Raw genomic sequence first — 15,054 nt, 5'->3', positions numbered from 1 at the left:
CAGTTGCCTTATGTATTGAGATGCTCCTATGGTGGGTGCATAAATATTTACAGGTGTTATATCTTCTTCTTGGATAGTTCCCTTGATCATTATGTAGTGTCCTTCTTTGTCTCTTGTAATAGCCTTTATTTTAAAGTCTATTTTGTCTGATATGAGAATTGCTACTCCAGCTTTCTTTTGATTTCCATTTGCATGGAATTCTTTTTCCATCCTCTCACTTTCAGTCTGTATATGTCCCTAGGTCTGAAGTGGGTCTCTTGTAGACAGCATATATATAGGTCTTGTTTTTGTATCCATGCAGCAAGCCTGTGTCTTTTGGTTGGAGCATTTAATCCACTCACATTTAAGGTAATTATCGATATGTATGTTCCTATTACCGTTTTCTTAATTGTTTTGGGTTTGTTTTTGTAGGTCCTTTCCTTCTCTTGTGTTTCCCACTTAGAGAAGTTCCTTTAGCATTTGTTGTAGGGCTGGTTTGGTGGTGCTGAATTCTCTTAGCTTTTGCTTGTCTGTAAAGCTTTTGATTTCTCCGTCAAATCTGAATGAGATCCTTGCCAGGTGGAGTAATCTTGGTTGTAGGTTCTTCCTTTTCATCACTTTAAATATATCATGGCACTCCCTTCTGGCTTGTAGTTTCTGCTGAGAAATCAGCTGTTAACCTTATGGGAGTTCCCTTGTATGTTGTCATTTTTCCCTTGTTGCTTTCAGTAATTTTTCTGTGTCTTTAATTTTTGTCAGTTTGATTACTATGTGTCTCGGCATGTTTCTCCTTGGGTTTATCCTGCCTGGGACTCTCTGTGCTTCCTGGACTTGGGTGGCTATTTCCTTTCCCATGTTAGGGAACTTTTTGACTATAATCTCTGCAAATATTTTCTTGGGTCCTTTCTCTCTCTCTTCTGGCACCCCTATAATGTGAATGTTGTTGCATTTAACGTTGTCCCAGAGGTCTGTTAGGCTGTCTTCATTTCTTTTCATTCTCTTTCTATATTCTGTTCCATGGCTGTTTATTCCACCATTCTGTCTTCCAGGACACTTCTCTGTTCTTCTGCCTCAGTTATGCTGCTATTGATTCCTTCTAGTGTATTTTTCATTTCAATTATTGTATTGGTCATCTCTGTTTGTTCTTTAATTCTTCTAGGTCTTTGTTAAACATTTCTTGCATCTTCTCGATCTTTGCCTCCATTCTTTTTCTGAGGTCCTGGATCATCTTCACTATCATTATTCTGAATTCTTTTTCTGGAAGGTTGCCTATCTCCACTTCACTTAGTTGTTTTTCTGGGGTTTTATCTTTTTCCTTCATCTGGTACATAGCCCTCTGCCTTTTCATCTTGTCTATCTGTCTGTGAATGTGTTTTTTGTTCCACAGTCTGTAGAATTATAGTTCTTGCTTCTGCTGTCCGCCCTATGGTGGATGAGGCTATCTAAGAGGCTTGTGCAAGCTTCCTGATGGGAGGGACTGGTGATGGGTAGAGCTGGGTGTTGCTCTGGTGAGCAGAGCTCAGTAAAACTTTAATCCTCTTGTCTGCTGATGGGTGGGGCTGGGTTCCCTCCCTGTTGGTTGTTTGGCTTGAGGCAACCCAGCACTGGAGCCTACCCGGCTCTTTGGTGGGGCTAATGGTGGACTCTGGGAGGACTCAAACGCCAAGGAGTACTTCCCAGAACTTCCACTGCCAGTGTCCTTGTCCTCACGGTGAGCCACAGCCACCCCCCGCCTCTGCAGGAGACCCTCCAACACTAGCAGGTAGGTCTGGTTCAGTCTCCTATGGGGTCACTGCTCCTTTCCCTGGGTCCCGATGCACACACTACTTTGTGTGCCACCCAAGAGTGGAGTCTCTGTTTCCCCCAGTCCTGTTGGAGTCCTGCAGTCAAATCCCGCTAGCCCTCAAAGTCTGATTCTCTAGAAATTCCTCCTCGCATCGCTGGACCCCCAGGTTGGGAAGCCTGACGTGGGGCTCAGAACCTTCACTCCAGTGGGTGGACTTCTGTGGTATAAGTGCTCTCCAGTCTGTGAGTCACCCACCCAGCAGTTATGGGATTTGATGTTATTGTGATTGCGCCCCTCCTACCGTCTCACTGCAGCTTCTCCTCTGTCTTTGGATGTGGGGTGTCCTTTTTGGTGAGTTCCAGTGTCTTCCTGTCGATGATTGTTCAGCAGATAGATCACCAGAAATTTCTTGATTGTATGGAGAGACAGCAGCTCTCTTTGATGGTCTGGTTTTGTGAGTTGTTCTTGGAGGCTCTAAATGATTCTGTAAACTAGTTGAAAACCTGCAATAAATTGTTTCCTCCTTTAAAAAAAAAAAAGGTATGTGGCTTTACATGATTATAATAATCCCTAATGTTTGTGATGTGCTTTACCATTTATGAAGCATACTGATGTATATTGTAAGAGTTTTAGTTTTAAGCATGTCCCCAATCCTTTAAGGTTAGTAGGGCAGGTATTAATTACCTTGGCCACGCATTAGAAAGTGTCAGGAATGATACACAAAATCTGGTTCTCCTGACTCTGTATTTAGGGCTATTTCCTCTTACAGCATTGCTTTTCAGGATTGAGATCTGCTGACTCTTCTTACCCAGGGTTATTAATGCATCAAAACCTTAATGCAGATTCCTCCATATGAATGTTGCTTCTGCTCAGCCAGTCCGCTCTTGTGCAGTGAACAGCCTGCACAACTGTACATGGCCGTTATTCTTCTTACCAGTGTAACAACATAGGATGTTGATAATCTCATGACTGGCAATAAAAGGCAGGGGGGGCAGTTCTTGAGGCATGAAGATTTTCCTGGAAATGAACCCACTGAGTATTAGATTCAGTTGCTGTTTGTATGTTAACTGTTCATTATTTCCCTCAGGTGTTAGTCACTGTGCCCCTGGCCTTACTGCAGAAAGGTTCCCTTCAGTTTAATCCACCGTTGTCAGACAAGAAGATGAAGGCTATCAACAGCTTAGGTGCAGGCATCATTGAAAAGGTAACTGAATCACTTAAGCCTCAGAACTAGAGAGATGAGTATCAGATGACAGGGGTTCCTTAACGTCTGATATTGGGAAGCAGCAGGTAATTTTTGAATCCAAATCAAATTCGAAGATTTCCTTTTCCTTTGAGTAATTGTTCATGAAGAATATGAAAGGATATTAACAAAACAAAAAGAGGAGAGCTGGCTAAGGTCTGCAGGTTTTGATTTTAGGAGAATGACTCTTGCTATTCAGAATTTGAACTGGGTGTATAAATAAGCAATTCTTTTTTTTTTTTTCTGCTTTCCATGTCTACCCTGCACTAATTAGCCCCAGTGACGAGAGTGTTTTATACTTCTTTTGCCTTGAAAAGCTCCTTTAGCAGAATCTCTCAGCGCTACAGTAGATACCGGCAGACCTATGATTAGTAAGAATTTATCTCATGGACGTAAGGTTCAAGAGCAGGTCTCAGGGATGCTCTGCATCTTCAGATTAGCCTAGAGGTTGTCAGTGGTTCCCACCATTATCTGTGGGAGTACAGGACTGAATGGCATAAAAAGCCAGATGGTCACAAAGAGAACAAAGGAGGTAGGAGAATGGAAAGGGAATATTTAGAAATGTTTGAGTTTTTTGAACATCTTTTTTTTTTTTAATTGAAGTATGTAAGAGCTATAGGTGGCTTCTTAGAGATTGCTGTACTTTTGATTTCAAGAAGCTGTTAACCACCTTTCTCTTGCTCGCTTTCCAGATTGCCTTGCAATTTCCCTATAGATTTTGGGACAGTAAAGTTCAAGGGGCTGACTTTTTTGGTCACGTTCCTCCTAGTGCCAGCAAGCGAGGGCTTTTTGCCGTGTTCTATGACATGGATCCCCAGGTAAAATCATTGGTGGAATGTGGTATGAATTCCCTTATTACAGTTTAGAATTTGGTTTGGTAACTACTCGTGTGTCCAGCCCAGGAACTAATGGACATTGTGGACACTCCAGATGTCTGTTTATATTCTGGAGGGACACTTGGATGGGACATTTTCCTGTAGGAAAAGTGCCCCAATATCTGCCATGTTTTCTTAAAGTACTAATATTGCTCCCTGGGAAATGAATTTGTTGCCGTGGAAATGTGTTATTTCAGGCTGATGGAAGGATTCCTTTTAGGGAGAATTGGTGTCAGCACAGTAACGAGTGGTACTTGAAATGTACTCCCCAAGAGTCTGCCAGGGAGCCCTGGTTAGGGGTGGGATATGCCTGGCGCAGGTGAGGGCAGGTCTGGGAGTCGGTAGATGTGATTGGTGGGGCAAAGAAGACGAGGAGAGGACATACCTGGGGCTTTGCAAGTGACAGTTGTGGTGATGTCCTGCCAAAGAATCACAGTTGTTTTTCCTCCTGCCTCTTTGTTCCAAGACACTTTATCTTCAAAGGTTCCACGTGGGAGCCAAGGGCAAAATGTCCTTACTGTTTGAGAAGGTTTTCTCCCATTATTTGACCAGCAGACTTCCTTTCTCAATGGCTTTCTACTTATTCTAAAACAAGTTCTTAGAAGGGAAAAGCCAAGAGAACCCAGAATTTGATATTCACATGACTTCTGGAGTTTTTCCAGCAGGGAACAATAAAATGCGTAAATGAATAATAAGTCTGTGTGGCCTGGGTGATGGAAAGGAGGCTACAGGACAGTAGGAAATGATGACATTTGATGTGAGAATGAGGTCCTTCTCTGTTTGGAGCTGTGCGTCTAGAGACTTCGGTGCCCGAAGTCCAAAGTGTAAAGTGCTTTTCCCGTCACGTGTCCAGAAGCAGCACAGCGTGTTGATGTCGGTGATCGCGGGGGAGGCGGTGGCGGCCGTCAAGAGCCTGGAGGACAAGCAGGTGCTGCAGCAGTGCATGGCCACCCTGCGCGAGCTCTTCAAGGAGCAGGTCAGACACCCCTCTTTGAAAAGAGAAAGACTAGCCGCATAGCACAGGGAGATCAGCTTGGTGCTTTGTGACCACCTAGAGGGGTGGGATGGGGAGGTGGAGGGAGGGAGACGCAAGAGGGAGGGGATATGGGGATATACGTAAGGCGTACAGCTGATTCACTTTGTTATACAGCAGAAACTAATGCAACATTGTAAAGCAATTGTACTCCAATAAAGATGTTCAAAAAAGAGAGAGAGAAAGACACTCTTGCTGCTAACTTCACTCTTTGGAGTGGTTTGAACCCAAAGCTAATCCATCAATACCAGAAATGAAGGGGCTTAAGGCAGTGGACCACATTCTTCTTATTTCTTTCAGTATCCAGCTTGCCACTTAAGTACCTGGATTAGTTTGCTCAGGCCGCCATAACAAAATGCCACAAACTGGGTAGTTCAAGCAACAGGAATTTATTTTCTCACAATTCTGGAGGCTAGAAGTCCAAGATCAAGGTGTCGCCAGATCAAGGGGTTGGTTTCTCCTGAGGCCTCGCCCCTTGGCTCACAGATGCCTGCCTTCCCCGTGTCCTCACATGGGCGCGGCTCTGTCTCTTGTCTGTGTTCTAATCCTCTCTTCTTAGAAGGACACCTGTCACACTGGATTAAGGTCCACACTAATGATCCCATTTTGACTTAATTACCTCGTCAAAGGCCGCATCTCAAGTACAGTCACGTTCTGAGGTACTGGGGGTTAGGGTTTCATCATCTGAATTTTGGGGGGACACAGTGCAGCCCATAATAGCACCCCATTCCTTTTACATGATTGCCTTCCTCCCTTTTGTCTCACATCATGCACACCCCCATTCTTTCCTAAGGAGGTAAAAGGCTCAGCATTTTCCACAGATTCTGTATTGACCCAAACCCTAGCAAGCTTTGACGACAGTTTTCCAATCAAAGGGACATTGTCCAGAATTTTCTGTATCCCGCAGCGAGTCTCTTCTCTCCCTTTTCTCCAAGAAGCTCACGGTACTTTCTATTTGCCAGTTCACTAAATCTCACAATCTCTGGAGAGTATAAATGGCGTGACATGTAACTTTTTCAAATAAAGGAGGAGAAGTACAAAGAAATGAAAATGCCTCAAATGTTACATACATTCAAGAGAGGGGGGCCCTCAGGGTATTGCTTATTTTACATGATGTGATTCTATCTCACAGTAGTTCTTATTAGCTTGGGGCTTTTGTTCAAAAATTTGTTTTCACATCAGTTATTTGGAACTTAACACAGGCTCCGTAGAAATCTATTTCATGGTGGCTCTTGGCAGAGGTCAGCCTAGAAAATTATTTGAAACGTAGAGTGAAACCTAACCTGTGTAGCTGCTTTGTGGAGAAGCCTGTTGAGAATTCCAGTTAGAGGTCCTAAGACCCTGCCCGTCCCTTTCCTCCCCTGGTCCAGCGCGTTTCAGGCGACGGGAAGGGGAATGCCTGGGCTCTTAGCTGTTGGTGATGGCCCCTGGTAGGTGGGAGAAAGCATCTCTGGCAGAAGGATAAAGTGTTAAAGCGAGGAGGTGTGTGTGTGCTGGGGAAGGTCAGAGAGGTGGGGCAGCGAAAGAGGAAAATGCATGGAGACGGCGCCTGGGCAGAGCAGCAAGGGGGCTGGAGGGTCATGCTGAGAACTGCTGTCTCAGAATGCTACGGGGATTAACTTACTTTCTAGATGGAGGAAGAACTGTAATTTTATACATTGGGTCGCATCAAGTCTAAGTCCCTTCTTGATCCCGTTTTCCAATTCCTTCTACGTGACACAGGAAGTCCCAGATCCCACGAAGTATTTTGTCACCCGGTGGAGCACAGACCCCTGGATCCAGATGGCCTACAGCTTCGTGAAGACGGGGGGCAGTGGTGAGGCCTACGACATCCTTGCTGAGGAAATACAAGGAACCATCTTTTTTGCTGGCGAGGTGTGTACGGGGACTCCGACCCCGATGGCTTTCATTTTGATCACCTGCTTTTAATTAAAGTGATCTATGTCCAGAGTTTAAAAGCAACATCAAATGCTGTCAAAAGCCTTACGGCAACAAGCCCCAGGTACCCTGACAGCACCCTCCTCAAACTCCCCGAGCAGCCATTTTTAACTCTTTCTCCTGTTTCTTCTGGAATTTACTTCATGCTTTAAGTTTTTTTGTTTTTTGGGGGGTTTTTTTGCGGTACACAGGCCTCTCACTGTTGTGGCCTCTCCCGTTGCGGAGCACAGGCTCCGGACGCGCAGGCTCAGCGGCCATGGCTCAGGGGCCCAGCCGCTCTGCGGCATGTGGGATCCTCCCAGACTGGAGCACAAACCTGTGTCCCCTGCATCGGCAGGCGGACTCTCAACCACTGCGCCACCAGGGAAGCCCTGCTTTAAGATTTTTATACTGTTGTCTTCTGATTTAAGAAGTTAGACATATCTCCCGACTTCCTATCAGGTTAAAGGTTTAGCCCACCCTGGTTTTTTCACACTTTTCACTAAATTGGTGTCAGTGCTTATATGGTGTGGCTGCTTACTGCTGAGCCAGGAAGGAAGGCGTTCACTGATTCCTTTCTTACACAGCTGTTTTCTCTTCGGTCATAATGGCCTCTTTTTTCACTAGCTTAATTCTTTTTATACCACTCCTTAAGCCTCCCCACTCCTTTTTTTTTTTTTTTTTTTTTTTTTTTTTGGCCACGTTGTATGCATGACTCTTAGTTCCCAGACCAGGGATGGAACCTGTGTCCCCTGCAGTGGAAGCACAGAGTCTTAACCACTGGACCGCCAGGAAATTCCAAAGCCTCCCCCTTCTTGAGTCATCTCTAATTCACAGTTGAATCCCTCTGGCCGGCCTGTAGGTTCTGTTTCTCAAAGCCCCCTTTCCTGGCATCTTCCCTCTGCTCCAGGCTGCACTGATTGATCCCGGGGACCCCTGCAGAGCTGTCCTCCCAGCACTGCTCCTTACCACTTTCCAGGCTTGGGGTTCTTATTTCCTAGATCCCTCTCTTTTTTCTTTTTTTTAATATTTATTTTTAAAATTGTGGCAAACAACACATAACAAAATTTACCACCTTAACTATCTTCAAGTGTCCAGTTAAGTGGCATTAAATACATCCACACTGTTGTACAACCATTGCTACCATCCATCTCCAGGACATTTTTATACTGCAGAACCAAAACTGTGTACAACTCCCCCTCCCCCAGCTCCCAGCAAACACCATTCAACTTACTGTCTGTCTCTCTGAATTTGTTCCAGGTCCCTCATCATGTAAGTGGAATCATAGAGTATTTGTCCTTTTGTGACTGGCTAATTTCGCTTAGCATAATGCCCTCAAGTTTCATCCATGTTGTGGCATGTGTCAGAATATCCTTCTTTTTTAAGACTGAATAATATTCCATTATATGCACCTATCCCATTTAGTTTATCTGTTCATCTGTCATGGACACCTGAGTTGCTTCTGTCTTTTTTGGCTATTGTGAATAATGCTGCTGTGAACCTGGGTGGACAAATATTTCTTCGAGAACCTGCTTTCAGTTATTTTGGGTGTATACCCAGGAGTGGAATTGCTGGATCATATATGAGTTGTTTTTTAGTTTTTTGAGGAACCACTACACTCTTTTCCACAGCAGCTGCACCACTTTACCTTCCCACCAACAGCACGCAAGGGTTCCAGTTTCTCCACATCCTTGTCAACACTTAACTATTTTCTATTTTTTTTATGATGGCCGTCCTAATGGGTGTGAGGTCAGCCTTTCTTCTTTCTTGATTTACTTCTGTTGAGAAGTGTTTTGCGGTTCTAATTCCTAATCCTTTCTGTGCCTTTTTTTTGCATTCCTTATAATCTTGGAGCTCATGTCCTTCATCCTCTAGATTTTTTTTACTCTGCTCATTTTGTTCCTACAATTTTTCTCTTATTTCTGGATCTTCTATTTCATATATTGGAACTGTTGAATTGATTATCTACTTTGCTGTTACTCTTTGCTGTTTTTCATATTCTAACCCTTGAGTCGATTTTTTAAACTTTGGCTCCGTTACTTTATGAGCACTTTTCTTGTTCTAAGATTATTCCTTTTTGGTAGCATTTTCTTCTTGCTTCGTAACTTGTTCCTTACATGGCTCCCGAGTTCCTATTTTGTTTACTTTAGCCTTTGCCTCCCATATGTCCGCATGTCCAGTCCTTGACTGTTCAGATTTGAGTGAGGCACTTTTTAAAAAGCCAACTGAAGGTTCCAGCAAGCTTGTCAACTGGAGGTTGGGGGCCCAAACATCAGGATCTATCTATAGCTCTTTTCTCTTAGTTTCTCGTTTGCATGATAGAGGCTCACCTCCTGGCATTCTGGGAACTCGAAGCCTCACTCTTAGTTATACTTAATTGCATTTTGTTTGGCACCTCACCCTGCCCTGTACCTCAGAACTCCTGGGGGTTGCAGCAGGGGGAGTGGGGAACCTGATGAGGGACCAAATTGCTCTTCAAATTCTTTTTATTTTTTATTCGTTTTGGCCATGTTGCATCTTCGTTGCTGCGCATGGGCTTTCTCTAGTTGCATCTAGCGGGGGGGCTACTCTTCATTGCAGTGCGTGGGCTTCTCATTGCCATGGCTTCTCTTGTTGTGGAGTACAGGCTTGAGAGCACAGGCTCGGTAGTTGTGGCTCAGTAGTTGTGGCTCAGTAGTTGTGTTTCTTAGTTGCTCAGCAGCACGTGGGATCACCCTTGCCAAGCCTCTGCCTCCATGATGGCACCAATGGCTGAGATTTATAAAGGATTTTTCAGGGTGCATTGGTTTCCCTTTGCTATTTCCCACCCACACACACACACATCCACCCAGTTTAGCAGAATAAAGTGAATTCTCAGCACTCTTTGATCTGCCTTCATACTTTGTATATTATAGTTTGGGATTATACAGGTCTTCCTGGTTCATCTAAAATAGTGTTTTTCATTTTTCGCTTCAGGGTTTTTGAATTTTTACAAAAGAATGTAATTTTATAAACAGCTGTCTTTGATTCCTCCTTGGCCTGTGAAGAGCCAACTTTGTAGGAACAGAGCATAATGGTTGCATTCCAGGCAACAGCTGTGAACTGCTTCCAAGAGATGGCCCTATTAGACTAATGTGCCAAAGGGTCATGAACAGGGTTTGGAAGTTTTTGACTTTCCTTTGCTGCTTTGATACAGTTACCTCATCTTCTTATAAAAGCCATTTCTTTGAAGTTTCTGTCACTCTGTGACTCCCCCCCTCCCACCCCACCCCCCCGTTTAACTGTATTCCTACTGACCTCCTGGTCATTCCCCCATTTATTAACGTCTTTGGCACCTGGATGTTTTCCATTCATCAGTTTAGGTGACATGGAACCTAAATTAGTTCACGTGGAACTTCATCTGTTTCTTATCCTCCCTTTTCTGTGATCTACTCAACTCCCATTTCAGCTACTCTTCCCCATAACCACATCCCAGACCTTGTCTTTAATATCTAACGGCCATGAATTCAAGTTTCCTGTCCTCCTGGTTTGCTTATTCTGTTCCCACTATAACCTCCTTGAAAGTGAGGTTCTCCTGTTAACAGTCCTCACCTTTTGTCTTTTCCCTTCCTGTTGAACTGATCTATCCTTGGAGTAACCCAACTCTTTCTGTTATACCCATCTAGCAAAACTCCAGCCGTGGATGAACTGTGATTCACTTTTTGTGCTTGTTTTACTTATCACTGATTTTAACAACTAAGATTGTCTGATGGGAGGGGACTGTGTCATTATCGTTAACTCCAGCACCTGGCACACATAGAAAATATCTTACTGAATGTCACACAGTATTTCACGGGAGCACTGACTATATTGTAGAATAAATTTGGTGAAACATGGTGCTGTGGATGGGTGAGTAGTGTTCATGTGAGCACACAGGAGCGACAACAGTCTTTATTTTAGGAGGATCAGAGAAAGTGTAAGTTTGTATTTACCTTTTGATTTTCATCTAAATTCTTTATACATGATCTCAAATTATACAATTATTTTTTTTTTACAGGCAACAAACAGGCATTTTCCACAAACTGTTACAGGGGCATATTTGAGTGGTGTTCGAGAAGCAAGTAAGATTGCGGCATTTTAAACAGAATTTATCTGGACCCAGCTTTCTTCTCCCAAATGGGAGAGTCTGAAAAACATGTTAAACCTCACTTTGATAAAATCAAACAAAAAATCCTCTCTGGGTAGCAAAACTGAAATGTTCTAAGGTGGCATGGTAACGTAAACCCATTTTACCACTCTGAAAGCACTAGCCCCAAGAATCCTTCTGTAAGCACTTATATTTAATGGCATTTTCCATAGGTCTGACTAGCACTAAATCTTCCGGATCTCAGAATAAGGCAGAATATAACCTTAAATTAAGACCTTGGATATGATCCTTCCATGGTTGGAGATTCCCTTTAAATCTGACATTTTTTTGGCTGACCAATTTTCACACATTGAGAAACCAAGTCAATCAAGCAGGATTAAAAAAAAAAAAAGAGCCATGTACTTTTCCTCTATGACAATTTATCAGTATCTTTGCCAATGAGCCTTAAGATTTTTATATAGCTCCAATATTGAGCTTTTACCTAAAATTTAGATAGAAATCTTTCCGTTTTGAATACAGCACAAACTCTTCAGTCAAAGGTAAATGAAACTTCTATTTTATATTGTACATATTTCTTCCCATTGGGTGTTCAAAAGAAATTTAAATTCAGGTATCTTTTATAAAAAAAAATTTTAGATTTGTGCACTCATTGGCAAACAGCAAAATTTTCAATTCCTTCAACAGTACGTGTTATTGTATCGCTGTGAATTGGGAAGAGATAGTGTGGTCTTCATACTTTAGACATAGAATATGGCTATTTTTCTTAGTCATGTTTGGGTGGATGGCACACTTTAAATAGCCTCAATTTTGGCAACCACTAGCAGAAGGATCTTGTCAGAATAATTAAGCCTCTCCCCACTGCCTCTTTTTAAAATAACTGATTACATCTCTAGGAATATTTTTTATAGAATTACGTTTTCAGTATTCCATAGGCAGGTCCACTGGAAAACTGCAGAAAAATGTATAATATCCTGGTAAATATTACACATTTTATAAGCCATATCTTAAAAGCCTGAGTACATGGTAAATATTTACTTTTTCCTTCTTTCACTCATGACAAGAAAAAATAAACATTGATTTCAGGGTCTTCAGGATGCCCATCTTGCCAGGAAACTTCAGTTTACAGGTTAGAAATATGGGTAATTTATGTGCTTTTGTTTTAAAAAGTCTTTGAATAATTCTTTCAATATATTGGTCAGCTTAAAAAAGGACTCAAAATGACTTTAAAACCACTTTTCAAAATATTAGGTATTTCTAAAATTTAGCTTATAAGTAGAAATCGTATTTTATAGAAAGAACATACAGTGAACTTTAGACAGAGCTGAGACACACCTCCCTCCCCAGCAAAGTATTATACAACTGAAAGAAAGCAAATAGCAGTATATTGGTTTCAAGGTTAACACAGGAAAATGTTGATATTTAGGTTATCTGATGAGACTCATTGGTACTGACTGGGAAGTATTCTGTTCTCAAGTGTTTTATGTGTTAAAATGTTAAAAGAATAGCATGTGTCGAGTGATAAATGCAAAATATTTTAAGGTGAAATGGTTCACAGTACATTATTACTTTAGTTTCTGGGCACTTAAACTTGTATAGTGCTATAAGCAAACAAGGGGAAAACCTACCTAAATAAAATATGGTAAAAATTTTTTTAAAACCCCTCATTTCCTGTCTCAAGTGACATCAACTAACATTTTGTCCTTTAAAGAACCACGGTACCTTTTTTTTCTTGAGTTATTTGAGTTTGTTTTTCACTGCTGTCTGAAGATTTTGTAATTGAGTAGCAGTGAATATACACAATGTTTTAACTGCAGACTGTGAACCGCTGATTGTGTAAAACTGCTTAATAAAACTTGTTTTTCAAATACACTGTGCACTGTAGTGGTGAATGCACACTCTTAAGCAGAGACATCTTCACCACAAACTTTCACAGACAGACACCAAATCAATCCCCTCAACCTCTAAACCCTCTTTAGACTTTTTAGGTCATAGGCATTACTGCATATCCCTTTCAAGTAAATGGTCACGCATAATTGTTAACTTTGATCAACTTAGTTTCATGAGAGCACTTCAAGTTTTCCCTAGTGATTTCTTTGTAATGTATTTAATTCAAAGTAAGATCAGTCAGTTACCACTGACGAGCACTCCAAATTATATAGGCTATGGGGCTAAATCCATTTAAAATTCTGAAATACATGTTAAAATATCAAGTGCAAAGAGACAGAGGTGGTGATTTATTATTTTTATTGACAAGGTTTATAGGAACAAATTAAATATTTAAAACCAAATGCCAATTATTAAGTCTCATTTAGTTGTTTATTCCATTAATTTGTATTAAGTATACCTTTCTCTAATGTCTTAATAACTTTATCAAGAAACAAGTCAAACCTGTGAAAACACCTGTTAACAGTCAACATATCATTTTTATATATTTCTGTTCTATGATGCAAAGATATTTTAAACACTCAATGGTTTCTCAAAGGCCTAATTCTTGTATAAGCAGCATGTTTTATTTTAAAATTAAGAGATAATTTAATAAACCGATTAAGACAATTAAGTTAAAAGACAAAATTAGTCTCATTCAGGAGTGGTCCATACGTTGATCACCTAGAATCCTAATTGGCCAAAATTTAAAGCCTGACACCCCTGATTCCACAAATACATTAAGTTTCTTTAATGTTAAAAATAAGTCTGTTATCACTTTTGAGAAATACTTTGTCAGATACCCACTACTGTCTACACATTATCTTAATCTGGAATTACAACTGGTACTTTCACCATAATTATAAAGGTGGCCAGGTTTCCTGTAAATATCAGCATTTTATATGGGCAAAAGCAGTTAATAAAAATCAGTTCATTTATTATAAGCAAAATGTGCTTCTACTTAATCCAACTCTCCCAAATTTTTGAAGTTTTGATGTGTTGATTTTGGTCTATCCTCACTATAAAATGTATCTACAGACACTGTTGCAGGGTTAACACTAAAACTATAAATTGATGACACTTCCAAGGCAAAGCAGAGAACTATATGTTCCTTCAGTATTTTCTTCACTGAATTGACTTTCACTGCTCCGTCATACCATCTGGCTGAACACTGATGTTTCATAGTTTATAATAACTGTAAAGATACGTACTTATATGAGTTTAAAAATTGATCTGCACAAAAGAAATAAAAAAACTTTATATACAACAAATTCGTTTTTAAAAATACAAAAATAACATCTGTCACTCTTGTCATGCTGACAATTTGACATATATACACATGCAGGAGAAAAGTTCTGATTCAGTCATCTGGACGGCTGAAGCTTGTGTATTTTTAATATGATGAACACACACTGAGCTTTCACACTGACAGATGTGTATTCAAAATATTTCATATGCTAAATACTGCAATAGTCTCTGCATGTATAAATGCCAGTTATGATCGTTTCTGTTCTACGATTAAAAGTATGTCTTAAGCTAATATTGCGCGCACACTAAAAACTACAACAGTTCAAGAATCTATAGTCTTATATAAAGAAATCCAAAATGTACAAAATACAACTATAAAAGCGAGGGACAATTACTGCCATGCAAAAATTTAAACTAAAAACTGCATAGAAATGCAATTTAAAACGGCAAACGCAAATTCACCTAACACTCAAGATAAAAAGGTCAGAAGGAAGTTCTACCAACACAATGCTTGCAAAGGTTTATAAAAGGAAATACATTCTCTTTGCTGGTATAATGGTATAAATCAGATCTTTAAATCCATGGGTACAGGTCATCTGTTTCTGTCCTCTTAAGAAATTAGCTGTAATGAAAGAGAAACGTTATTTCCTCATACCCAACACACAATAGTTGGAACACATAAAACCTCATTTTTTTTTTTTTTTGTGGTACGCAGGCCTCTCACCGCTGTGGCCTCTCCCGCTGCGGAGCACAGGCCCCGGACGTGCAGGCCCAGCAGCCATGGCTCATGGGCCCAGCCGCTCCGCGGCACATGGGATCCTCCCGGACCGGGCCTGGGGCACGAACCCGTATCCCCTGCATCAGCAGGCGGACTCTCAACCACTGAGCCACCAGGGAAGCCCTCATTTTATTTTTTAACTTCTATTTTACTACTGTGACCTTGGG

General features: G+C 41.2%; 2 protein-coding genes across 3 annotated transcripts in view; one reads left to right on the top strand and one right to left on the bottom strand.

Moving 5' to 3' along the window:
* KDM1B (lysine demethylase 1B) overlaps positions 1-10,932 on the top strand; it is a 49,832-nt gene extending 38,900 nt beyond the window's left edge. For both annotated transcript variants that reach the window (XM_065885873.1, XM_065885872.1), the window contains 5 exons: positions 2,853-2,969; positions 3,701-3,826; positions 4,737-4,859; positions 6,639-6,791; positions 10,849-10,932. In XM_065885873.1, coding sequence (XP_065741945.1) covers positions 2,853-2,969; positions 3,701-3,826; positions 4,737-4,859; positions 6,639-6,791; positions 10,849-10,932 — 603 coding nt within the window. The remainder of the gene's footprint in view (positions 1-2,852; positions 2,970-3,700; positions 3,827-4,736; positions 4,860-6,638; positions 6,792-10,848) is intronic.
* A 2,236-nt stretch (positions 10,933-13,168) lies between these two features.
* Positions 13,169-15,054, bottom strand: part of DEK (DEK proto-oncogene) — a 30,625-nt gene continuing 28,739 nt past the window's right edge. Inside the window, exon 11 of the mRNA XM_065885395.1 lies at positions 13,169-14,731. Coding sequence (XP_065741467.1) covers positions 14,720-14,731 — 12 coding nt within the window. The 3' untranslated portion in view covers positions 13,169-14,719. The remainder of the gene's footprint in view (positions 14,732-15,054) is intronic.

This window comes from Phocoena phocoena, chromosome 10 (genome assembly GCF_963924675.1).
Source record: "Phocoena phocoena chromosome 10, mPhoPho1.1, whole genome shotgun sequence".
NCBI lineage: Eukaryota > Metazoa > Chordata > Mammalia > Artiodactyla > Phocoenidae > Phocoena > Phocoena phocoena.
The sequence above is the reverse complement of the archived record's forward strand: the minus strand, read 5'-3'. Positions and strand labels throughout refer to the sequence as shown.